Source organism: Berghia stephanieae, chromosome 4 (genome assembly GCF_034508935.2).
Source record: "Berghia stephanieae isolate SIO BIC M18660-M18661 chromosome 4, UCSD_Bste_1.3, whole genome shotgun sequence".
NCBI lineage: Eukaryota > Metazoa > Mollusca > Gastropoda > Nudibranchia > Aeolidiidae > Berghia > Berghia stephanieae.
Window position 1 is genome coordinate 66,070,321 of NC_088363.1, and position 26,361 is coordinate 66,096,681.

The window sequence follows — 26,361 nt, forward strand, 5'->3', positions numbered from 1 at the left end:
AGGAACAGCAATTGCAATCAAACAAGTTTTTTTTTAAAAACATAATCAAGAAGTTACAAAACTAACACCAACAAAGACACTGGTCTTCACAAGACGATAAACCAACTGAACGTCCCCCAACACGAGCATACCTGTTTTTGTTCTTGTCTTTTGCTGTTGTTTTTTTATTTTTTTAAAAGAAACCTTTTATTATCAAATCTGTCTAAATGTCTGGTCTTCCAATATCAGTCCAACTTTATGCCTGCTTTTCTTTCGACACACCCAGCCCCACCAATCCTAATTCCAACTGGGACATGATTCTTTACCTAAATATATTTATCTAGTCACTTTTCTCTCTCCATACTCTCTCTCTCTCTCTCTCTCTCTCTCTCTCTCTCTCTCTCTCTCCACCCATCCCCTCTCTCTCTCCGCCCATCCCCTCTCTCTCCGCCCACTCTCTCTCTCTCTCTCTCTCTCTCTCTCTCTCTCTCTCTCTCTCTCTCTCTCTCTCTCTCTCTCCGCCCATCCTCTCTCTCTCTCTCTCCACCCATCCTCTTTCTCTCTCCACCCATCCCCTCTCTCTCCGCCCATCCCCTCTCTCTCCGCCCATTCTCTCTCTCCGTCCATCCTATCTCTCTCCACCCATCCTCTCTCTCTCCACCCACCCTCTCTCTCTCTCCATCCATCCTCTCTCTCTCCACCCATCCCCTCTCTCTCCGCCCATCCCCTCTCTCTCTCTCTCCGCCCATTCTCTCTCTCTCCGTCCATCCTCTCTCTCTCCACCCATCCTCTCTCTCTCCACCCATCCTCTCTCTCTCTCCATCCATCCTCTCTCTCTCCACTCATCCTCTCTCTCTCCACCCATCCGCGCCCATTCTCTCTCTCTCCATCCATCCTCTCTCTCTCTCTCTCTCCACCCATCCTCTCTCTCTCTCTCTCCACCCATCCTCTCTCTCTCTGCCCATACTCTCTCTCTCCACCCATCTCCTCTCTCTCCGCCCATCCTCTCTCTAGCATTCAGATCAGACTTCCTCCAAAATGAAATATTTTTTAAAAATTATGTTTTTTTTAAACTCACTTAAATCAACAAATTAAAATTGCCAATTTCTATGCCTATCCTAGTGGAAAAGGATAAGTTTCTTTGTCTTTCTGTTGATAACAAGCAAAGACAGTAGGAAAATTGTATCGCTTCTACTCTTGATTCCTCGTGGCCTTTATGCTCCACTCAAGTTGGACTGAAATTATTAACTTTGATGTTTCCTCCTCCTCCTCATCCTCGTTGTTGTTATTGATGTTGTTCTTCTTCTTCTTCTTCCTCTTCTTCTTCTTCTTCTTCTTCTTCTTCTTCTTCTTCTTCTTCTTCTTCTTCTTCTTCTTCTTCTTCTTATTCTCCTCCTCCTCCTCCTCCTCCTCCTCCTCCTCCTCCTCCTCCTCCTCCTTCTCCTTCTTCTTCTTCTTCTTCTTCTTCTTCTTCTTCTTCTTCTTCTTCTTCTTCTTGTAATACCTCTTACTTATTGCCATTATTATTATTCTTCAAATAAATTGACTAACTCAAACTGAGTATTACTGTGTTGTTGATCCCCATATCCAAAAGCAAAAACAAACAAAAAAGTCACCGGGCATACCACCTGTGACACTTTGAAGTCATATAAGCGCCAAATATTGAAGCACAGATCCTCACCTATATTGGCTTTGGTGCAAAACAGCTCCATCATAAATAAACGCTCTGGATAACTGTATCAATCTGTCATTGAGAGCGAGAACATCAAATTCTGTCAGCTTGGACTTATTCTGGCCATCTAGGGTCTCTTGGAAAGTGAGAGCTGCTTGCGTGAACTTGTTGATGGAGGTTCTCAAAAGATCTGTTCGTGTAAAAAATATATATATTTGAGCAAAGGAATATTGATAGTGATACATATTTATATATGGAAGTGGTGGTGATGATAATATGATGGTGGATGTAGTAGTAGTGGCAGTTGTGATGATGATGTGGTGGTTGTTGTAGTAGAAGTGATAGTGGTTGTAGTGATGATGATGATGATGATGATGATGATGATGACCAGAGAGAGAAACTGCAAATTACATATAGAGGAAAAAAGTATCCAAAATCTCATCCCGGATAAATGCTGATAAGTGCAAAAAATATCATGACCAAAAAGGGAACGGGCTTGAATAAATTTAACTGTTTCAATTTCAGCAAGGGCCAAAGTCAGCTGATTCCCAGATAAAGGATAGAAAGCTAAAAAGGAAACGAAAGACACTGAAAATATTGGCCAAGTTCAGATCTCTTCCCATTACACAAGGGGGAGGTAAACGTCCAGCAACCCATCAAGGATTCAGATTTTGCAGTTGACATTTCTCTAAAATCTCAAACGATCTCCAAGATCTCAGCATTTGCAACACAGGCAATGGAACTAGCATCAATCCCAGATGCAGTCAAGATTTTTTCTGACCCCTTGCCCATCAAACAGTGATTGAGTAGCTGGATGTGTTAGATCTGACAGAAAGTACTATGCAATAGACGAGCAAATGGTAGCAACCAATTGCTACTTTCCAAGTAACTCTACAAAAACCTGGGTTTACTCTGGCTGTAAAGTCTGTATGGGCTACTCTAATATCTCAATACTTACGCATATCAGTCTGAGGCAAGACGTTGGCCAGATCCACCTCTACAGATGCCAACCCTTGGTTCAGCATGAGAGAATAATGGGTGACGTTCATGGGAATTATGGCTGTATCAGCTAGTTGTAATACAATGTCACAGTATATCTGGCGAAAAGAAAAAGACAATAAACAATTTTTACACTGTTGTAACAATATAAAGTTGTTTTGTGTGTGTGTGTGTGAGTTTTTTAAAAGGGGGGGGGGGGGGGGTAGGACGGAAATCATTTACTTAAATATTATGAGATATTAAGATAATCCCAAGATGGTGTGTAGAGCCTAAATAACAATGTGAAATTGAATGTAAGCTTCAATTTAATTACGAAAACAGATGAAATGGACGTTTCGGGTCTCCCCTTTATCATCAAACAGGATGAATGAAACGTCCATTTTATCTGTTTTCGTAATTAAATTGAAGCTTACATTCAATTTCACATTTTTATTTATTTCTTAAAGATTTGAGCAGCAACATTTACATGTGTAGAGCCTAGAAAGTCGTTTTTGCAATTTACATTTCACTTGTTTACTTGTTTAGATATTTAACACTGTCTTCTTATCCTTGTCTTACCTGAACTAGAGATGAATGCAGCTTGAATCCAGGGTCGATGGCATACACGTATTCCTTTGTATCTTGTAATGTATTATGGGCTGGGTAGGTGGGTAAGTCAGGGTAAGCCTGGAAGAAAAGTATACACATAATATCAATAAATAAAAATGATGCCTTTTCCACCACAACATCATAAGATATCATCGCCTAGGGATTCCACGAAGGAATGTAGATAATTCATCAAACAAGATGGCTGATGTCAACAGGAATCGCCCATGTTGTCCAAGTGAGAAAATTGGAGGTTAATAATCTTGCTCAAGGAAAAAAACGAAAGTGCCTGAAGCAGGGCTCGAACCCGGGTCCCTCCGGGTCACAATGCAATGCCTTAACCACTCGGCCACTTCGCCCCCCCACATAATATCAATCTGGTAAAATAATTTATGAAGTAGATACATCTGCTTGATCATTTTGCTACATGACAGAAATGTACAGAGGTTAAAAATAAAAATTGAAGATAACAATGAGTTCGTAAAACAAGACGCTGTCAGGAAATAAAAATACCCAAAAAGAATACTGACAGTGATGGGATTTCAATGCCTGTTGTCTATGTGGTCTAGTGGTATGACACTCGGATTGGAAGGTCCTGGGTTCGAGCCTTGTTCGGCGCAAAGTTGAGTCCTTGGAAAAGGCTCTTACCTCACATTCTCTCACCGTACTCGGGTGTAAAATGAGTACCTGGCCGTTAACAGCGGTGTCTCTGTCCGAAAAAGATTGTAATATCATGTCATGTCCCATCCTACATGTTATGTGATGCTGTTGGTTATGGGACCCCTTGTAAAGCACTTTGAGCACGTTTAGTGGATATTGCGCTCGATAAAAGCTCAATTTTTAAATTATTTTTTTTTCATTTTAAGTTAGACTGTGTCTTGATCTCTTCTCCAGTTCAAATTAATTGCACCCAGAAAAAAAGGTGTTTTTGTTTTTTTAAGTTAACAAAAAATAAATCTTTTGAGCAAACATCTGATTTTAAACACACTATTGTAGTGTGTACTAGCATGACCTAAGAGGTTTTCAATAAGGAAAAGAAAATAGTTTAATCAGATGAGTTTATCATTTAGATTGTTCTGTTCAAAATTTCAATCAAGAAATGTGATCACTAAAAGGATGCAAGTGATACCATGTATTTTCCAAATGATAAAAAAAAATATCGTCAGTGAAGTTCTTATTCATTAAACCTCTGAATGACAATGGTACGAGAAATAATAGAAACTAGAATGGGACAAAAATAGAAATTACCTTCATATCATAAGTAAAGGCTCCAAGAACAGAAGACATACCGATACGGTACATAAATGGACTGTGATCTTGGTCTCCTGTCAAACTGTAGATTCTGATTGGCAACAATTCAAATAGAGGGGAATCATTATAAATCATTGCTTACCTTCTTCATAACATGATAATAATAATAATAATAATAATAATAATAATAATAATAATAATAATAATAATAATAATAATAATAATAATAATAATAATAATAATATATTATAGAGCGCACTGTATCCTCAACAATGACGTTCTTCGTGCTTTAAATTACATCAACACAAAACAATATTTAAAGTACATGACATCAAAAAAGAAATGTTTTCAAGGAACTCTAAGAGGTTTTCTATTCAAACCCCATAGATTAAAGGGTTTTTTTTTAAATAGATCAATAGACACATTTTCGATGCCATCTTCCACCGTTTCAACATTCTTAGCACTCTTTGCAATGTTTTATTTGCTCACCGAGCAGGCATTAATATAATGCAAAATACTGATTATGTTCCCTTACTTGTAATGTGTCTTATTAACTAAAGAGTCGACTATAATGAGTGAACTGTGATGCCAGTGCTAGAGTTTGCTGTCATTATGACATGACAGCACCATACAGCACCAATTCGGTCACTGACCAAACTGTTGATTTTAAAGTTTATGCATTCCCAGATTCTCCTGCATTGCAACCACAGCTAGCTAACTTCACCTTAATTAAAATTAAACGATGCAGTCGACCTTGGTTTGTACAATAAGTCTTTTATCCACGGTAAAGAATCACAATAATAGCACTTAAAAAGGAGTGTCTTTCAATGAAGTATATGGGCCACAGTCAATGGGTCACAGCCAATGGGTCACAGCCAATGGGTCATTGGTGCCTAACCAAAATCCAATCATATAATACCCTAGTATAGTCACGTCCATATTATGATCTAAACATCTCCGTTCCCAGCATTATGTCCAGATTACAAAGGCATCCAAATAATGGAATAAGTACCTAAAGTGCAAATGCAGTTTTGACCGCAGGCCTTGGCAACCTAAGTCGATTATTGCCGCAAATATCTCACCATTGGCCAGTGTGTGGTTTATCACAATTGTTTCTATTTATGCATTTTTTATTCCAGAAAAAAATTGAAGAGAGAGGAGTTGATTTAGTTTGTTTTATTATTATCATTATTATTATTATTATTATTATTATTATTATTATTATTATTATTATTATTATTATTATTATTAATTATTATTATTATTAATATTATTATTATTATTATTATTATTATTATATTATTATTATTATTATTATATTATTATTATTATTATTTATTATTATTATTATTATTAATTATTATTATTATTATTATTATTATTATTATTATTATTATTATTTTAGTTTTCATATGTGATTCGTGTTTTTTTGTTGTTTTATTGGGGGAGGGGAGGGGGGGGGGGTAAAGTGATTATATCCAAATCAACAGTATAGAAGCAATCCAAATGAAACAACAATTTATTGGAATTTAATAAAATGGTTAATGAATGGCCACAAGGTCAGCAAATGCATCATAGATTGTTCTATTTTGTTTATATCAGGATTATCAGAGAGGATATATCTTGAGAGGACACAATAAGCACCCACTCTGAATGTATGCCTTCTGCTAATACTCTTTTGTTATAGTTTTATATGTTTAGTAGGCGATAATTCCAATGAACATATCCGATTTAATTAATTGTAATTTACAAATATTCTCTGGAAAAGTTTTTATTTGATCTCTTCAAAAGTTATTGTTATCTCAATAGCTTTAGTTATATTCTAAAAAAAAAAGCTTTTGTAGAAATGTAGATGTAAATAAAAGGCGATAAATCTTTGAAATTATTTTTGGTTTTCATCATTTTTTGCACGTAAGATATCTAAACTCTAATAAGTTTCTTATGTTGTAATTTTCAAGTTTAGAAATTCATGATACTTCATGAGTTCTATATTTAGACAATGAATTGACCATAATTTCACCTTCCGGCCTCTAGATGACCCCTAAAAGGTTAGATTCAAGTTCCAATGGGAGAAAAAGTTGCCTGTTCATTTGGCTCATTAAGAAATTTCAACTTTTACACGAATGTGAAATGACAATGGTCTCGAGGACCGGACTATTTTGCCTGTGCCCTTTTTTCTTGCTTCATGGCTGCAGGATAAATGAATGAATAAATGAGCTTCTATATAGCGCAATATCCACTAAAGGTGCTCAAAGCGCTTTACAAAGGGCTCCCTGGCCAACAGCACCATTTAACATTTAGGACGGGACACAGCGCTTGTTAGGTGATATTACTTTTATTTTTTTTCGGACAGAGTCAACACTGTTAACGGCCATGTATTCATTTTACACCTGAGTACGGTGAGAGAATGTGAGTAAAGAGCCTTCTCCAAGGACTCAACTATGCGCCGAGCGAGGCTCGAACCCAGGACCTTCCGATCCGAAAGCGAGTGTCATACCACTAGACAACATAGGATACTCATGGGAAGGACTAAAATACAATCAGACCACAGAGGACACTTACTTTGGACGCTCCTCTAATTGGTCTGGTGGGGACACTGTCTTTTCCATCCACAAGTCATAGATACTTCTTCCCTCTTGGCTGGGGTCGTGGCTTTCCACAGACATGGCTGCCTTGTAGATGACATCATACAGTAGGGGATTTGCCTCAGCATAAAAACTGTGATTGCCTGGGAACGGTTGGGAGGTGGGGTGGGGGGGGGGGTGTGATGTATATCATTTAATTGCACATAAAAAGATATTCTACGCATTCCTAATCAGATAATGGAATCTGTAATTAAATACCCAATTGGCTACCTTAGACATAATATATCATTAAATTATAAATGTTGAGTGAACATTTTAAAAATTTCAAAGACACTCAAAAGAAGTTAATATTTGGGTGTGGGTGGCCATTGTATCTGATCACTGAAAATATTACTATATTGAGTGGTATTTTTTTATAAAGTCATTTAGAGGATTGTTACATCACAATTCAAAAATAGTGGATTTTGTGTGATCTTTATGATTTTCAATAGTATGTATATATTATAAACGAGATAATGAAGGTGGAAGATTAAAATTTTATATTGTTCGGTACTCCACAGAATGAAAAGATTTTATAAAGTAGCAACTACTCAACACCATATTAATTCAATGAAATGTCACTACAATGATAATTCAATAATACTCTCTTTTTTTGTGCAACTGCTGATTAACTTAGAAAACTATCTTAACCGAGTTTTAGTAATCTCTCAGATGATTTCGTCATTTCAGAAAATTGATAACTGAAAATCAGTCCTCCAAAAGAATGAACGAGGCTCATAAATCCAGAGCTTTTCCCAGCTACTATAGACTTCAGCGTGCTGTGCACAATGACAATTGCTTGCTATTCTAAAATCATGGATTGCCTATAACAGAAAATATTTTAACTCCGTTCTAAATTCGTGAGATATGAAGCGAGCTGTAAATAAAATCTATTATGTACATATGAGATGACCTTGAACTGTTTCTACATCCATTGAGACTAAATAAATATTTTCATTCAAAAAAAGGAATAAAATACACATTTAAAAAAAACACATAATATTGGTTACAATAAATCGAAATTTTAAAAAGGGCGAGAGGGGGAAGAGGGGGGGGGGGATGAGTCATACCTCTAATGGCTGAATCTATATTGATGTAGGCAACTCCTCCTGATATCAGTTGCTTTTCATATTCCTGTGTGGAAAAGCAAAGAATACAAAAACATTAAAAAATATTGTACGTTTCTTAACTTTAATCAGAAAATACAAACAAAATAAAAGTGACTGATATGTTTGACATACGAATATATTATCAATCCAGTCATGACTTTTAGTTCCTTTATAATTTTTGTCCTTACCTGTACCCATTCGTAAGCGCCAACATGACCATATTTGGAGGCATCCCACAATGCAAATATGATAGTTCTCCTTGGTCTCCATCCTGCCGATGATGATGATAATAATAATAATAATAATAATAATAATAATAATAATAATAATAATAATAATAATAATAATAATTGTTACATGATGATGATGATGATGATGATGATGATGATGATGATGATGATGATGATGATGATGATGATGATAATGATGACTATAATATTATATGATATACTTGATTTAAAATGCCTAGTTAAACAATCCATTTCCTGGGTGGCTTCATGCTGTATACTTTTCACAATTCTAATCTTAGCTCACAAGCACCACGGGGTATAGAAATGTAGGGTTATTAAGTGTAGTATTTACAATCTAGCCAATGTTTATTGGGGTTTTTTTTCAGGTATTCATCATACCCGAGTCGAGAATGTAAACTGTTTTTCTTATGACACAATGCTACGGTCAGATAATAATGCCCTATCCTTACTGTTAAAATCAATACAACACTACATTATGTCTTTGTCTTTAAGAGTTTTAGGGCGCTTGCAACACATTGAGGTCATATGACCACCCGTAAAAAAGAAGAAAATGGGATAGTAAAAAGTTCTAGAATTACAATTAAAGCATCCAAGAATAAGGCAGACAAAGGGGAATTGGTTCAAATAGGATACAGATGTAGATTCCAAGAGCACGCTGTCAGTGTACTTAGTTTGAGATCACCTAAAAGTCTCATCCAGACACAAGCACAGGTCCCTACTAAGAGGAACACACTCAAATGTTTACACATCATATATAATACATAAAACAAAACATAATACAGTGCATAACAGAGAGATGATTTACAAGGAAAAAAATATCATCTCCCAAAAATAACTATACATTTGACTGTTTCCCTCCCGCCCAGGACAAAACCAAGTAATCTCATTCCAAGACAAAGACATAGGGGATAGAAGACACAGTATGTATCTCCCTGCCCACTGTGGGACGTCAAGAACCCCACCCAGACAACACTACATTAGAAATGATGCTTGTTACCAGTATTAACTTGAGCAGAGAACGTCCTGGCCAAATCCATGAGAACAGCAAAGCTTGTTCCAGCATCCACAGCACCGTAGCCCCAGGCGTCGATGTGAGCACCAATAATTACATAATGATCTGTCAATGAATGATATGGCATTTGTAGCATGATGAGTAAATGTTTAATATTTCTGTAAGCTAATAGAGAATTTTTCCTTCAAAAGAAAAGAAAACAAACATGGTGTTAAGTTACAACCTTAATTATTAAAGGAGTCCTTCAGAGCCATTGAAACCATGGAGCCGGAGTTCATCCCAGTTTCTATAGCGTGAAACGGACAATAGCAAGTGCTTGCTATCCTTTGGATAGGACACTAGTCTATCGCAAAGTACTTTCTGCCAAATCTAACAGACTCAGCTACCCATTCACTGCTGGGTGGACAGGGCAGAAAAAATCTCGTCTGCACCCGGGATCTATCTTGTTCCTTTTCCATGTGAAGCAAGTGCTCTACCAACTGAGCTATTGGGCCCCCCAACCTTAACTATAATAATTTATTATTCAGGACAACACAGATATTTCTTTTATCATTATTTCTTAACATAAACCAATTGACTCTGCCAAATAAAAAAAGTTTTAAAAATCTTGAGTGTGTTTTGTATGTTTTGAATGGACAGATATTTTTTAAATTATTATTCTAAGTAAAAAGTTTCTAATTACAGATGACGTCAGTTGATTTAAACATAGTTAAAATAGAAACAGACAGAAAATCACTATGAATCATTAACATATTGTATCTACATCGAAACAAAATTCTCTTCCCAAAATAAATAATTCAGAAAGAACAAATTCAAAATAATGCAGCCAAGTATGTTGTGAAGGTTTCCAAAGAATTAAACCTGTCTTCAAATCCAATGCACCAATGACCTATCAATGTTTCCAAGAAGCTCACTTCCCTGTATATTTAAAACTAGAGCATTTATATAGCAATATCCACGAAATGTGCTCAAGGCGTTTTACAAGGGGTCCCTGGTCAACAGCAACATTTAACATGTAGGACGGGACAAGACGCCTGCTAGGCGATATTACAATTTTTTCGGACAGAGACAATGCTGTTAATGGCCAGGTACTCATTTTACACCTGAGTACAGTGAGAGAAAGTGAGTAAAGAGCCCTTTCCAAGGGCTCAACTATGCGCCGAGCCAGGCTCGAACCCAGGACCACTAGACCACATAGCCGCACAAAACAATAGTTAATATATATGCCTCTGTTAGAGTGCTCCATTTGCAATGTAGCTCATAAACAGTTAACTAAAATGTAGCCTTGAAAGTTTGGGTATGAACAATACAAGTCCAATCTGACAGCATTTAGAACCACTTGCTGGTGAAAATTCAGTAAGCAGAGAACCTGGCTAGCTCAATACTCATTTGTTCCAATAAGATCACTTTATATAAAGATATGACCACAACTGTGCATACCTATCGTTGTGTGTGTGTGTGTGTGTATGTGTTTGTGTTTGTGCATGTGTGTGTATGTGTGTATTTGTGACTGTGTGTGTATGTGTGTGTGTGTGTGTAGTTGGTGCATAATAAAATTCACTTATCGTTATTCTTTGTCCTCTTACAATTTATCTTTTAATGTACATTGAGCTCTCCGAAGCGAAGGTCAAAAATAGACACATTTATTGTTATTCTTTATAATTATTATGTAGAAGGGGGCATACATTGGTTTAATAAGAGGATGTAAAGTAAGGTCTCAGGAACACAACACTGCCAAAAAAGACTTATAAAAACAAATGTGGAGAAAAGAAAATTGTGTACCAACCTAAAGTTATGTCATTTTTATCATCTAACGCTGCCAATATTCCTGGCATCAAAATTTAAATGAGTTTAAACAATAACACAAAAAAATTATGTCATTTGATATTCTACTTATTTACAGAGTAACACTTATTGTTGTCATTTAACATCCCGAAGCAAACAAAATGTAATAGTACTCCGTGATTTTTTGTTTGTTTGTTGCTTTAGGTTTCTTCCAACACAATTGAGGTTATATGAGAGACCGCTGAAACAAAAAAACAAGCAATCTAACAAAAATAGTACACATGTAAATCAAAATCATAACCTAAAGATATCATAAGCTAAATTATAAATAACCAAGAACAAACAGGCAGAAGATTTACAGAAAAAAAAAAATATCCCCTGTCAAAAATACAATCACAAACCAAAGAAGCAGGATAGGCTAGTAAAGAGAAGAAGAAACGACATCACTATCGGATCGTACACCCATGCGAACATCATAGGTATATGATTCAAGGGGGATGCTCCCATCCAACCACCCGCACTCCGTGATTTAATCACTTTCCAAAATCAACTTAAATAAAACATGTGACGCATCATTTCAAAACAGTATTATGTGGATGATCCAGATGCGAAAAAGTCGAATCAAAGCCAAACTGATTTTTAGACAATAAATTTTAGTGTTGTCCTATACTAAAACATTGTAATCATTCTCCTAAAAAAATCATATAAACACAACCCAAGTCAGATATTTGTGGCTTTAAATTCAATTTTCAGCTTCTTAGTCATCCCGACATAATACCGCTTTGAGGCAATGGGTCACATATGTGGTGTATAATACGAATTCCAACCTTTTTCATATTTGCCATTGATGACAGCGATGATATTGTGGATGTCTCTAAAACTGTAACTGTTGCTGACATTGAGCTCTACTTTGCTGGGCGATAGGAAATAATAAAACAGATTATTTCATCTATATTCATTAAATAAAAAGGATTTATTTCACAAGTGGGAGATGGGAGAGTGGAAAATCTGATGATGTTGTTGATGATGAAGATGATGATGATGAGGATGACGATGATCAGTGGTTCCAGCTATAGAAATGGAAGGATATTTATGGCCTTTCTCATCTAGAAAACATACAAAAATATGCGATTCTGCTCAAGGATTATTAGTCCCAACAATGCATTTTTTCTTTGCAACGCTGACTTTGTATTTGACCCTTAAGTACATTTGTATTATTTTATATCTGAATAAAATAGCTTAAGAGCAAAGGAAAATGACTAGATCTGCAAGCATGATTAATACTGTTTTACTCTACATTTATTGGGTGCTATATTTACACTAGCACTAGCATGGAACACCAAATAGAAGCAGATGGCATTGGCTGGGTCATGTAGCCACAATGGAAAAGGGTCACTTCCTAAGACAGCCCTGTACTGGACATCAGATGGGAAGAGAAAGTGAGAGAAAGTGGGGGAAACACAAAGAAACCTGGTGAAGGACGATGGAAAAAGAAATAAAGGAAGCAGGCCTGTCCTGGAATACAGCCACCGAAAAAGCAGCTGACAACAACAGAAATGGAGATGTTCGGTGGATGCCCTATGTGCCTCAAGGTCGGAAGAGGATTAAGAGGAGAGAAGAATATTTACAAACAGTGGCCATATTCGATTTGCCAATTACACAAGCCATGTATTTGTTTTTTCAATGTCTCTGGTCCTAGAATTTAAAGGTAAGACCTCTACAAAATGCGGCTATGTGGTCTAGTGGTATGACACTCGCTTTCAGATCACAAGGTCCTGGGTTCGAGCCTCGTTCGGCGCATAGTTGAGTCTTTGGAAAAGGCTCTTTACTCACATTCTCTCACCATATTCAGGTGTAAAATGAGTACCTGGCTGTTAACAGCGTTGTCTCTGTCCGAAAAAAAAATATTTTAATATCGCCGAACAGGCGTCATGTCCCGTCCTTCATGTTAAATGTCTTAAGTGTGCAATGTGGGAGACTTCGCTCTAGTTATTATCGAATTCATTCAAACATCTTTCAAATTTTATACATAACACACATATTATAAACTAAATATGAATCACATATAAAGTGGAGTTTCCTTGATTGCATGGTCAAAAACAAATCCTCCAATCAAAAAGACAAGTTACACCAGAGTGCTTTCCATAACAGGGTCTTTAGTGTGCAATATGGGGAGACTTCACTCTAGCGCTTTGAGATGTTTGGTTCATGGAAAGCGCCCAACAAGTGTCATTTATTATCATCATTATTATCAGTTTGCATCGAATTTATTCAAATATATTTCCTCTTTTTCTCTCATATAAAAAAAAATTCAAGATAAGCAACATTTCTCTTGATCAAAATTTGAAATTCAAATTTTATATATTAAAACTCACAAATTATAAACAATATGAATTAAATATAAAACTGTGCATATATACACTCACTGATTACGCCATGGTTTTGTATATCCAGGCCCTGTCATGTACGATACATTGAGAGCTCCATGCCACTCTGGGGGTGTAGCTGAACCCCCAAGGTGTCTAAAATAAAAAAAATAGAACATGTATACTATATTGCCTTACTGAATCATTTCATTAGACTTAAACCATTGGGATTTGATGATATAATTACATTTTTCACTTTTGTGTTCAACAAGTCATGTATCGTTAAGTCATTGTTATCCATCTAGAAAAATAAAGCAACACCCCAAAAAAAAAAGATTTAAAAACAATGAGTTACATAGTTTTGTAACTCAGAAAGATAAATGTGTTATGATAATGATAATGATGATGATAATAATAATAATAATAATAATAATAATAATAATAATAATAATAATAATAATAATAATAATAATAATAATAATAATAATAATATAATAATAATAATAATAATAATAATAATAATATAATAATAATAATAATAATAATAATAATAATAATAATAAATAATAATAATAATAACAATAATAATAATATAATAATAATAATAATAATAATAATAATAATAATAATAATAATAATAATAATAATAATAAAAATAATAATAATAATAATAATGCTGAAAACCTATATAACTCCGAGACATCAGACTCAAAGCACTTAAAACACAATTTCTTTGGCTAAAACATACCCACTCACACACACATACACACACACAAATACACACACACACACACACACACACACACATAACAACACAAACGAGACACCTATCTTGCTACTCATATAACCTACTAAAATCGAAACAGATAAGTTTTTACTGAATGTTTAAAAATAGACAAAGATTCTTTTTCAAGATGCTCTGTGGTAAGAAGTTTCAAACAGCGGGCCCAAAATGAGAAAAAGATCTCATTCTAGCTTTTTTGCTCAATCGACGGACAACTAGTTTGGTGGAATGACTGGCCGAACATAGGGGCGAGGTTTTAAATATTTTTCAATCGGTTCCGAAAGGTAGGAAGGGGCAGTACTTTCAAGACGACGATACACTAAAACGCAAGTTTTGAATTTAATCCTTTTCTCAACAGGCAGCCAATGCAGGCAATGAAACTGAGGTCTTGCAGAATCACACCTACATTTCATGGATACTAGTCTGGCAGCGTTGTTCTGGACAGTCTGCGGACGCCTCAGTTTATGTTCATTAAATCCGATAACTATTCTCATCCATGTTTATACAAGAACAATAAAACTTAATATCACTGTTTATACCCATTTCTTAAAAAAATATATAAATACATCTTTAGACCAAATGTTGATCAAATTTTCCACTGAAATAAATACCATGTTTTTATGACATAATAGACGGTAGTGATAAAACAGAATGATTTTAAAAAGAAAGAAATAAAGACAAAAAGGAGTGGTTTAACCATGATTCAATTATTTTTTTTTTTACAACGAGAATGATTTGACTTACTTGAGGAGAATGGTGGCATCATCATAAGAGACAGGATACACAGGGATGTAGGGTCGACTACCAGTGGCACTATTTTCTCTCGGAACACCAGCTGAAATGATGACAGATTAGTTCATCCAGGTTTTAATAATAATAATAATAATAATAATAATAATAATAATAATAATAATAATAATAATAATAATAATAATAATAATAATAATAATAATAATAATAATAATAATAATAATATTAATAATAATAATAATAATAATAATAATAATAATAATAATAATAATAATAATAATAGACTCTTATAGAGCACACAGTATCCTCAACAATGAGGCTCTTGGTGCTTTAAATTACATCAGCACAAAAACAATATTTAAAGTACATGACATCAAAAAAGAAATGTTTTCAATTGATTTCTTGAAAACAGACAATGATTTGGATTATCGGATGCTCTGTGGAATGAATGGTGTTCCATACAGACAGACCAAATTGAGAAAAGAACTTTGTTTCGCCTTTGTACGAATGCGTGGGATAGCCAAACGAGTGGTGTCATTGGAGAAACGCAAAGATCGGGTTGTAACATGAAAGAGACAGGAGCAATTCGTTGCTTCACTTCCGAGAAAATACTGTTCTATGCCAAAGAACTTTCCACAAAATCAAAATGGGACCAAGCTACCATTCACATTCACCATTGGAAGGATTGAGAGTTATGACAGAAAAAAAATATTTAATTGGAATTTGGAATCAAATTAGGGTGAATTTACATTCCAGTACATAATAAACCCATTGAGCTACTGGACTCTCGAGCTAATTGTTCCACATTATCCTTCTACAACCCTCACAAAAGATCCTAAGTTATAGGCTAAAAATTATTTTAAACAGACTGAGAGTAATCTTCAAGAAATAGTTGATGCTTTAAAATCAAGACAAATATGAAAGCATGGGGGTAATGCCAAAGCGTTTTCATGTTGTTTGTACGCTAACTGCTTAGTGCTTAGTGGATGTAGGCCCTAATGATAACAGTATTCAAATCCATCCAACAATAGATAACAGATGTTGTTAATGTCCTATAAATTGATCTAATGTTCCAGGTGCTTGTACAAAATAAATAAATGCCTTTTGACATCATGCACTTGAAGCGGTATAATCCATGTTTTCTGTCAAATTTGTTCAATGGAGAAAACAAATAAAGAGATATATATTGCAAAAGAACATAAACATATTACCTTCAAAATAATTTATTTTTTTTAATTATAAAAAAAAACAATAAACAAAAAAACATTCTACAATAGAACAGAACTGAATCTCTTAAAAAAAAAATATAAAACAACAATCCTTTTTTCAAGCAACGATGAGTGCATATGATGACATAAATAACAATGTGAAATTGAAAGTAAGCTTCAATTTAATTACGAAAACAGATAGAATGGACATTTCGGAATTCCCCTTTATCAACAAACAGGATGAATGAAAGAAACACTATAGATGAAGGAGATGATGTGGTAGTGACGTTGTTCAACGGGGGAAAATATTGAATTGAATCTGTGCATCACATTCATAAAACTTTTCAAGCATCTTCAAGCAATGGAATCCAGCAACAAATTGTTGTACTAGCCGTAGAAAACATGATCGAATCAAGATATTCCCTAATCATTTACTTACAAAAGGCTGGGTAGTCGGGAGTACTGGGATCTCCGGTCAGCCAGTACCGAACCTGGTCACTGGGTACCTGATTCCCTTGAAGCCACCAAGTACCAGTCACGTTATCTAAACCGTTGCAGTATTCCTCTGGGTCAGGGTACAGAATCACACCAAGAGCTTCATGCTCCTCGGCCAGCTTGATCTGAAACAAATTTTCTTCATTCTAAAGACTCATAGAGAGTGTGTTATATCATAGGTGTGCGCTCATGGGGAAATTGTAAAAATGTGTTAAAGTGTGTGTGTGCTGATTATGAGTTTGTGTGTGTGTGTGTGTGTGTGTGTGTGTGTGTGTGTGTGTGTGTGTGCAACCAGTGAAAGGCCGTGAGATAGAGAGCAAGACAGAGACAAAGGATAAGAGAGAGAGAGAGAGAGAGAGAGCAAGAGAGAGCAAGAGAGAGAGAGGGAGATAGATAGATAGATAGATAGATAGATAGATAGATAGATAGATAGAGAGAGAGAGAGAGAGAGAGAGAGAGAGAGAGAAAGAGAGTTTGTGCCCATGCTCATTGAACATGTGTGTCATCGTGTTTGTGATTGGGTGCTTGTCTCACTTGCTTGACTTGTCTGCTTTTTTCTTTTTTCTTTTTTTTTTTTCTTTTTATTTTGGTTGCTGTCTCTTGTCTTGTGAAATGTTGGGGCGACATGGAAGCAAAGGGCGGTAACAAAATCATAATTTAAATTAATAATTAAATGGCCCTTATTCTTTGGTGAGCTCAGTCGCTCAAACAAAGACACTTGAATTACGCGTTACCAAACCTGCTTCAAATCCATATACCGCCTGAATTAATAATAATAATAATAATAATAATAATAATAATAATAATAATAATAATAATAATAATAATAATAATAATAATAATAATAATAATAATAATAATAATTATAATAATAATAATATACTTTATTAGTCAAAAAAAATGGAAATTCGTTTACAGACGTGGCATGCATAAAATGTATAAATTATAAATGTAAAGTTAAGAATGATGGCGACAGTGTATATTTCTGTAACTTTTTTGTTTACCTAACAGTGATTGAGTAGCACTTTGCTGAAGGTTCTCGGAGCCATAAGGCACATTAAGTTACAATTTAGTCCAATGTCTCTAACATCAAATGAACAATAGTAATAATTACTTGCTACCGTTTGGATAAGATGCCGGCTCACAAAGCACTTTCTGTCAAGTTTAGTAGATCAAGATACCCAATCATACGGACAGATGGATCAGAAAAAACTCACGAAAATGCTCGACTAATTAAGTTATCAGGCTTAGGTTTATTCTGGTAAAATTTTCTCTGTAATAATACAAGTATTGTATTCGTAGGATATAGTCTGTCCAATACTAAACTGGTTTGGTGATTTTGTTTTTTATTTACTCCTTTTATATAAAACATAATTTGTTTTAATATCATCTAAACTTAATTTGTCTTAATAAGCAATAGTTTTTTTTGCAATGAAAAAAGAGAATTCAAACAATTCTTTCACATCAATTCATAGCCAACACCATACAATACTGTTGCTGTGGGATAAAAATAATAGGGATACATCTTACCTTATTGCTGAAATGATGGTCATGTAGTTAAATCTTACCTTATTGCTGGCGTGTATCTTGCCATAATGAACCATGTGGTTATATCTTACCTTATTACTGGAATGTATCTTGCCATAATGAACCATGTGGTTATATCTTAACTTATTACTGGAATGTATCTTGCCATAATGAACCATGTGGTTATATCTTAACTTATTACTGGAATGTATCTTGCCATAATGAACCAAATAGTTATATCTTACCATATTACTGGAGTGTATATTGCCATAACGAATAATGTGGTTATATCTTACCTTATTAAAGGAGTGTATCTTGCCATAATAAATAAAGTGGCTATATATTACCTTATTGCTGGAATGTATCTTGCCATAACGAATAATGTGGTTATATATTACCTTATTGCTGGAATGTATCTTGCCATAACGAATCATGTGGTTATAATATCTTACCTTATTGCTGGAATATATCTTGCTATAACGAATAATATGGTTATATCTTACCTTATTGCTGGAATGTATCTTGCCATAACGAATAATATGGTTATATCTTACCTTATTGCTGGAATGTATCTTGCTATAACAAATAATGGGATATATCTTACCTTATTGCTGGAATGTATCTTGCCATAACGAATAATATGGTTATATCTTACCTTATTGCTGGAATGTATCTTGCTATAACGAATAATATGGTTATATCTTACCTTATTGCTGGAATATATCTTGCCATAACGAATAATGTGGTTATAATATCTTACCTTATTGCTGGAATGTATCTTGCTATAACGAATAATATGGTTATATATTACCTTATTGCTGGAATGTATCTTGCCATAACGAATAATATGGTTATATCTTACCTTATTGCTGGAATGTATCTTGCTATAACAAATAATGGGATATATCTTACCTTATTGCAGGAATGTATCTTGCCATAACGAATAATATGGTTATATCTTACCTTATTGCTGGAATGTATCTTGCCATAACGAATAATATGGTTATATCTTACCTTATTGCTGGAATATATCTTGCCATAACGAATAATGTGGTTATAATATCTTACCTTATTGCTGGAATGTATCTTGCTATAACAAATAATGGGATATATCTTACCTTATTGCTGGAATGTATCTTGCCATAACGAATAATGTGGATGGTGTGAGTCAAGTTGATCCCCGACTCCCTCAACCACTTGTAATCCTCTTTCCGACCAAAATTACAATACACTAAATCTCCCTGGAACAAAAATAAAAATTAATTAAGACAACAACAGAGTTTGAATGTTACATATAATTTTCTTTTTATGCAGACAAATACTGAAAATGTTGCGGCTTTCCCCATTTTCAACAATATGGACATGGCCCAATAAGTTATCATCCTCATCTAGTAGATCAAACTAGATCAGATTAAATTTTAAAGGTTTTATCTCCAAAAATATTATTGAACCTGTTTGCCGATTCAGCTTCATCTGTGTATTTTGGTAGTGGTGATAATGTTTCATGGTTCATTAGATTGTTCAGAATCTTATACATTCTTTAAAATTTCGCCAAGGTTGGGATATGTTTTCTCTCACGAAAATGCATTTTGCTTTCTTGACAATGTCATTTGTATTGTTATTCTTATGTCATGGCACAAGACCGAAGGGCTAGAGCTCAGGTGGTCGCTGGTTTGGATAAGCAAGTACGTAAGTAAGTATTGTTATTCTCTCTGAAATAGGTTTCTTTGTTGACAGTGAGCTTTGTATTACACCATGTATTCTCAGCTACTCTTCTTTTAATTTTTGATTGTTGAATTTCTTCTGAGACTCATTAATAACAAATAGTATCATTATTATTTTCTTGATTAAGAGTGCAGAGGTAATCTTATCGAAAATTAATAACATTGTTACAACAGAATCTGTGTTCAGCACTAAATCGACTTTGCAATGTCCTTCTTAAAACTTTCCATAGATGATGATTCCCTATGTCTGTTATGTTTAGATATAGAACATGACACTGTAATGATCTGGGTTGTGATTATTTTCAACATGAACATTGTGTACTCGATTGTCATCTGAATGGGAAATGACTAGATCAAGTGTGTTGCCAATCTAGTGTGTTTGTGATTCAACACATTGAACTAGATTGCAGAATTTGATTATATGAAGAAACTCAGTAGCATCCTTGTCAGCTCTGTCTTTTACTCGAATATTAAAATTGCCAGAAATATAAAAATATTTGATAGCGATATTAGATAGCAATGGTGTAATTTTGAAACTCTCCTAAAAACTGTTTGACTGAGGTTCCTATTTTTCTTTGATTGTGGAGGACGATAAAGTAAAGCAAAATTATGGAATGACGTATTCTATGTGCACTGAAGCAGTTCAAATGTCAATGATGTTACAGTTGTAACGCCTTTAAAATTCAGTCCATTTTTAAAGATAGCCATTAATCTGCAACCAAGCAGTCATGTCTGATGAAGGAATAAACGGCAGGTAACAGGTTACTTAAAATAGAATCAGAGTTTACTTTCAACCATGTCTCCGTTATAAATAGTACATCCGTGTCATTCGATATTATATATTCGTTCAATAGTGTTGAATTGTTACAAACAGAACATGTTTTCAGAAATTACATTTTTACACAATTTTATTCTTGTATTTGTTTTTGTTTACACCGCTTTGGGGTTTTTTTCTTATTGTAAGAAGTTCTGACTGCAATTTTGATTATTGTGACATGACATTGTTGTTGTTGGAATTACGTTACTGATGGTGTCATGGGGTCATGGTGGAGGCAGTGACAGTGGCACTGGTGGTTGTGACAGAAGAGATGGTGATGTTAAATTGGTCATAGGGTGTGTAGTCAATGTACGACGGGTAGGGGGTGGGCAATGGTGTCATTGGGTTGTGGTGGAGGCAGTGACAGTGGCACTGGTGGTTGTGACAGAAGAGATGGTGATGTTAAATTGATCATAGGGTGTGTAGTCAATGTACGACGGGTAGGGGGTGGGCAATGGTGTCATTGGGTCGTGGTGGAGGCAGTGATGGTGGCACTGGTGGTGGTGGCGGTTGTGACAGAAGAGATGGAGATGTTAAATTGGTCATAGGGTGTAGTCAATGTACGACGGGTAGGGAGGGGATGGGCAAACTGTTTATAAATATTCAAAATATCAGTATTTTTTCTTAACAGGAACTACAACAATAGAAGAATTCTACCTGTCTGCACCTAGAATGGTTAACCGGTTAATTGCTGTACTCTGGAAAGACACATATTTTTAAAATTTGGCCAGAAAACTCGTCTTTCAAATACTGATCGATTTAAAAAACCCTCATCTTGGCAAAAAAAAAAAACAAAAACCTCTAAAACTTGGGACATAAGGTTTAGGAGTTGTTGCCAAGATGAGAGGGTCATTTAGACCTATCGATAATTGGAGGGCGAGTTTTCTGGCCAACTTTCCAAATACATGTTATTCCAGAGTACGGCAGTTAAGTTGTTAAACTAGCGTAGTATAATAATAAGTGTGTCCTCCATCCTACCTGTACATTGCCAGACTGAGAGTAGGCGTTGAATGGAGTGATGTCAGGGTGGATGTTGGAGTTGTTGGTGTACGTAGCAAACACCAAGCTATTGTTGTGACCAGCTCGAATGGATACATGGTTCTCATCTTGGCTAGAAAAGGACAGAGAAAACAGGGGTGGAAAGAGATACATTTAGGAAGACATTATGACATTATACTGATTGAATTGGCGATTGATCACCCCGAATAAAATTTTCTATAATGGTTTTATAAATATGGTACGGAAATGAAATGCCAGTCAAAAGCAATGGAAAACCCATGAAGAACTGAATGGACACCTCCCCCCCCCCCAACCCGCACCCAGGGCACAAACGGGTAAAGTTCATGCTCAGCGGGGGATTTTGCAACATGGAAGGTATGTATCTGAAGATCTCCCAGAGAACAAAACAATGTGTGGACAATAAAACTCACAACTCAGGAATGGACTGAAACATCAGTTGACTACAAAGCATCTAAGGAAGCTTCAAAAAGGAGTTCTGCTTTTGCAGGACAACGCATCATCTCATGCTGCAGTGTCAACAGCAAATGCAGATGATTGCTGGTTTGAAATCTTACCGCATCCTTACTACACACTCAATTTTGCCCCTTCAAACTTTTTTTTTTGTTCCATACATTGAAGACAGACCTCTGTTGAAGCTAGGAATTGTTCGGAAAGCTTGTATCAATTCAATTTAGAAATTGTTGTTCAATGTTAGTGCTGATTTTTTGTCAATAACAGGTGGAACGAAGTGATATTCAGTTTTCTCATTTTATGTCATGCACTTGCATGTTGATGGTTATCTTTATGGGGGAGGGGTGGGGGGGGGCATTCTATTTTCAAAATATATTTTATATCCATTTTTTTGTGTTGTTTCTGCGAAGGGTTCGACTGCCAGCCAGGCTGAATATCTATCTTTCAAAAGTTTTCACAATCGTTGCGCTAGATTATATGGTATGTATTCGATGATGGAACAAGGATGATTGCTGTTTATTATTGATGTAGTTTATGAAGTTGTTTGGCTATCTGGAACCATTGAATGAATTTCTCTCTGTTTGTCTGTTTGTTGCTTTAGGTCTCTTCCAACACAATTGAGGTTATATGAGAGACCGCTGAAACAAAAAAACAAGCAATCTAACAAAAATAGTACAAATGTAAATCAAAATCATAACCTAAAGATATCATAAGCTAAATTATAAATAACCAAGAACAAACAGGCAGAAGATTTACCGAAAAAAAAATATCCCCTGTCAAAAATACAATCACAAACCAAAGGAGCAGGATAGGCTAGTAAAGAGAAGAAGAAAAGACATCACTATCGGATCGTACACCCATGCGAACATCATAGGTATATGATTCAAGGGTGATGCTCCCATCCAACCACCCGCATTGAATGAATTTGATCTCATGGTGAATAATAGAGATGGAAATTAATAATCAAAAATAAAAAAGAGTGGGGGGGGGGGGGGGGGGGGGGGGGGAATCGTGTAAAACGATATCGGAAGAGTTAAGAAATTACAGTGGATGGGTATTCGTAGAATTAAATCTCTCCTTACCAACCATTTTCAGTATTTTCCCAAAAATGGCAGGCTTACCCAGCAGAAAATATTATTTTTTAAACTCGAACAACCTCTCTGCAAAACAACTTTATGTTCTTCTTAATTAAACAAAGATCATTGTGATGTACAGAATAAATCTGAATAAGAAAAATGTGGAATTGTGTCCTAACAAATGTGACGATTTTGCTGTTGGTGGTAAGGAGAGGGTTAAGGAAGAAAAAAGTGGGAGGTCAGATGGGTGGGGATGGGAAGGAATCATGAATAAGGTTAGTCATGAAAATACTAACGAAAGAGTGAAAATGGAGATGCTTTGTATATGAACGATACAGACAATGGACGTTTCGGGTACAAACCCTTCGTCAGCACAACAATACACAAATTAACGTGAAAATAAATAAAATAAAATAAAATGAAAAATAACTTAGCATCTCCATTTTCACTCTTTTGTTAGTATTTTCATGATCACAGGCTTCAGGCAGCCCCTACCGTTTTCTTGTTAGTCACGAAACCAACTTACGCCACATAGTCCGGGTATACCAGCTGTACTGTGTAGTTTTTGAAAGAGACTGAGTCAAAATTAAATGTTTTCCACCATTCCCTGACGTACATGAGAAACCTGACAGTCCCCCCAACACCGGCTAGTCGGATGTCTTTGGTCAAAGTCCTGGAACACAATCAGAACATATTGCTAATAAAAATATTTGGTTCATTTTTTTGGTATTGAATGATGGTTAAAACTTTTTTTTAAAATTTGAATCAGAATAATAAAAAAGGAAAGATATATAAACATTATAGGACATTTCAAATCTTCTACATCGCCTTAAAATTTGTTAAGAATTAATTTAAAAAGTGAGATGAACCCATTGAGGTACAAAATAAAAAGTATCTTTGCCAATGAACAAAATCATTTTCAATACATATAGGTAATTTAAAAAATCATTTTCTTTAAAAGCCAAATTCGGCTCAGATTGTAGGCATGCAATCTAACCGTGGATCCAAAAAGCCTGACCTAAGAAAACATGATATATCAATAAAATGAGCACTGAATATAGCAGAAGCTAAAATGACCTGTCACGTGCAATTGCATCTTTCTTTTTTTTTTTAAATCTTTTTTATCCTTCATCCACTAACGCTATAAGAAAATCATTGTCAAATTTTTTTTAAATAAAAAAATAAGATTCCCTTTATTCATCCCATGGGGGAAATTTGTCTCTATAGTCTATTCCAAGGGGAGACTGGAATAACCCAGCGTCAGCCGCAGTGCAGCGCCGCAAACTGAGCTAGGGCGAGGTCACACAGCGCAGCGGCGTGTGATCGAACTCGGTACCTTTCGGGTACGAAGCAAAGACCGTACCGCTGAGCCACGCTGCCCTGTAATTGTTGTTGTCATATACATATCTACTGCCATCTAAAACTATATGAAACAATGCCTGGAAAGTGAATCGAAAATGATAAAAACAAGTAAATAGACAATGACAGGTTCTGGTGCACTTCAAGTTCAAATCCCATAGGACAACCGCAGTCACCTTACCGGATAAAGAGGAAAGACTGTAGCCCATTAAGTCATCCATTAGCGCGTCGATGACGTCCCGCGGGGCTTCAGTTTGAACCCTGCCAGACGCTACGTTATTTCTATCCGTTTCTCTTTTTTTATGCATGCATGCATTCATTCATTCATTCATTTATCTTTATCCACCCACCTTTATTTTCTTGTTTTAATTTATACATTTATTTATTTGTTTGTTTATCCATTCATCCTCTCTCTCTCTCTCTCTCTCTCTCTCTCTCTCTCTCTCTCTCTCTCTCTCTCTCTCTCTCTCTCTCTCTCTCTCTCTATCTATCTATCTATCTATCTATCTGTCTGCCTGCCTGCCTACCTGCCTGCCTGTCTGTCTGTCTGTCTGTCAGTCTATTTATCTATCTATCTATCTATCTATCTATCTATCTATCTATCTATCTATCTATCTATCTTTTATTATATATATATATATATATATATATATATATAATATATATATATATATTATTCATTCATTTACCTTTTTTTATTTTTTACGTTTACCGCATAGTAATAACATTTGAGGTGAAAGGCTCATAATGAATTATCCCTATAATACTATAATTTACCTTAGCTTTTTGTTTTTTTCAGAATGCAATGAATGCGATGCGATCATATTAATCTATTCAATCATGTCAATAAAACATGTGAAATAATTATTGCGCGAGATATATTTTATCAAACTGAGTTGTCTGAAAATAAAAAGCCCAGACTACAGCATATGTGTTAATTTCCAGTTATTTTTTCCCTCTTAGTCTTTCTGCAGAGTTCATCCTAGTCTGCAACCCGAATGTCATCTTGTCCTATGTGAAGTATCTGCAGTTTGGTGCAAAACAATTTTAAGGTCTCTGATGATGTTGTATTTCGTGACGTCTTTGTAGACGATTATTTTTAAATAAAAAAACAATTTCTGATAGCAAAATTGTATTCATATAATATTTGACGTTATACGTGCGTATCATTGATTTAATTCCATATGTTTGACTTTATACATGATTTTAACTCTTTCCTCACCGACCCTTTTCCGAATTTTTCCCGAAACGGCATGCCCACCCAACATAAAAATTGATTTTTTTTTTCTCTAAACTCCAACTCGAAAGTAATAAATGCATGCCATACATTATTTTGTCCACAACAACCATTGCATACAATACAGCATTAAATTATTTAAACTAGATACCTAAAACAAAAAATATTTCTTCAAATTTTGTGATGTACAAAAGATATAATATGAATGAGAAAAATGTTGGTTGTTTCATAACAACGTGACGATTTACCTATAGATGGTAGGGAGAGGGTTAACGTCATGT

General features: G+C 35.1%; 1 protein-coding gene across 3 annotated transcripts in view; it reads right to left on the reverse strand.

The window, feature by feature from the left end:
- LOC144971052 (putative N-acetylated-alpha-linked acidic dipeptidase) overlaps window positions 1-26,361 on the reverse strand; it is a 167,635-nt gene that overhangs the window by 1,389 nt on the left and 139,885 nt on the right. For all 3 annotated transcript variants that reach the window (XM_078911383.1, XM_078911384.1, XM_078911382.1), the window contains 15 exons: window positions 24,011-24,157; window positions 21,917-22,049; window positions 19,516-19,638; window positions 16,815-16,995; window positions 15,162-15,252; window positions 13,694-13,789; window positions 12,095-12,180; window positions 9,468-9,587; window positions 8,408-8,490; window positions 8,181-8,244; window positions 7,049-7,214; window positions 4,484-4,577; window positions 3,209-3,316; window positions 2,610-2,748; window positions 1,661-1,841 (listed from right to left, as the gene is read on the reverse strand). In XM_078911383.1, coding sequence (XP_078767509.1) covers window positions 1,661-1,841; window positions 2,610-2,748; window positions 3,209-3,316; window positions 4,484-4,577; window positions 7,049-7,214; window positions 8,181-8,244; window positions 8,408-8,490; window positions 9,468-9,587; window positions 12,095-12,180; window positions 13,694-13,789; window positions 15,162-15,252; window positions 16,815-16,995; window positions 19,516-19,638; window positions 21,917-22,049; window positions 24,011-24,157 — 1,812 coding nt within the window. The remainder of the gene's footprint in view (window positions 1-1,660; window positions 1,842-2,609; window positions 2,749-3,208; window positions 3,317-4,483; window positions 4,578-7,048; window positions 7,215-8,180; window positions 8,245-8,407; window positions 8,491-9,467; window positions 9,588-12,094; window positions 12,181-13,693; window positions 13,790-15,161; window positions 15,253-16,814; window positions 16,996-19,515; window positions 19,639-21,916; window positions 22,050-24,010; window positions 24,158-26,361) is intronic.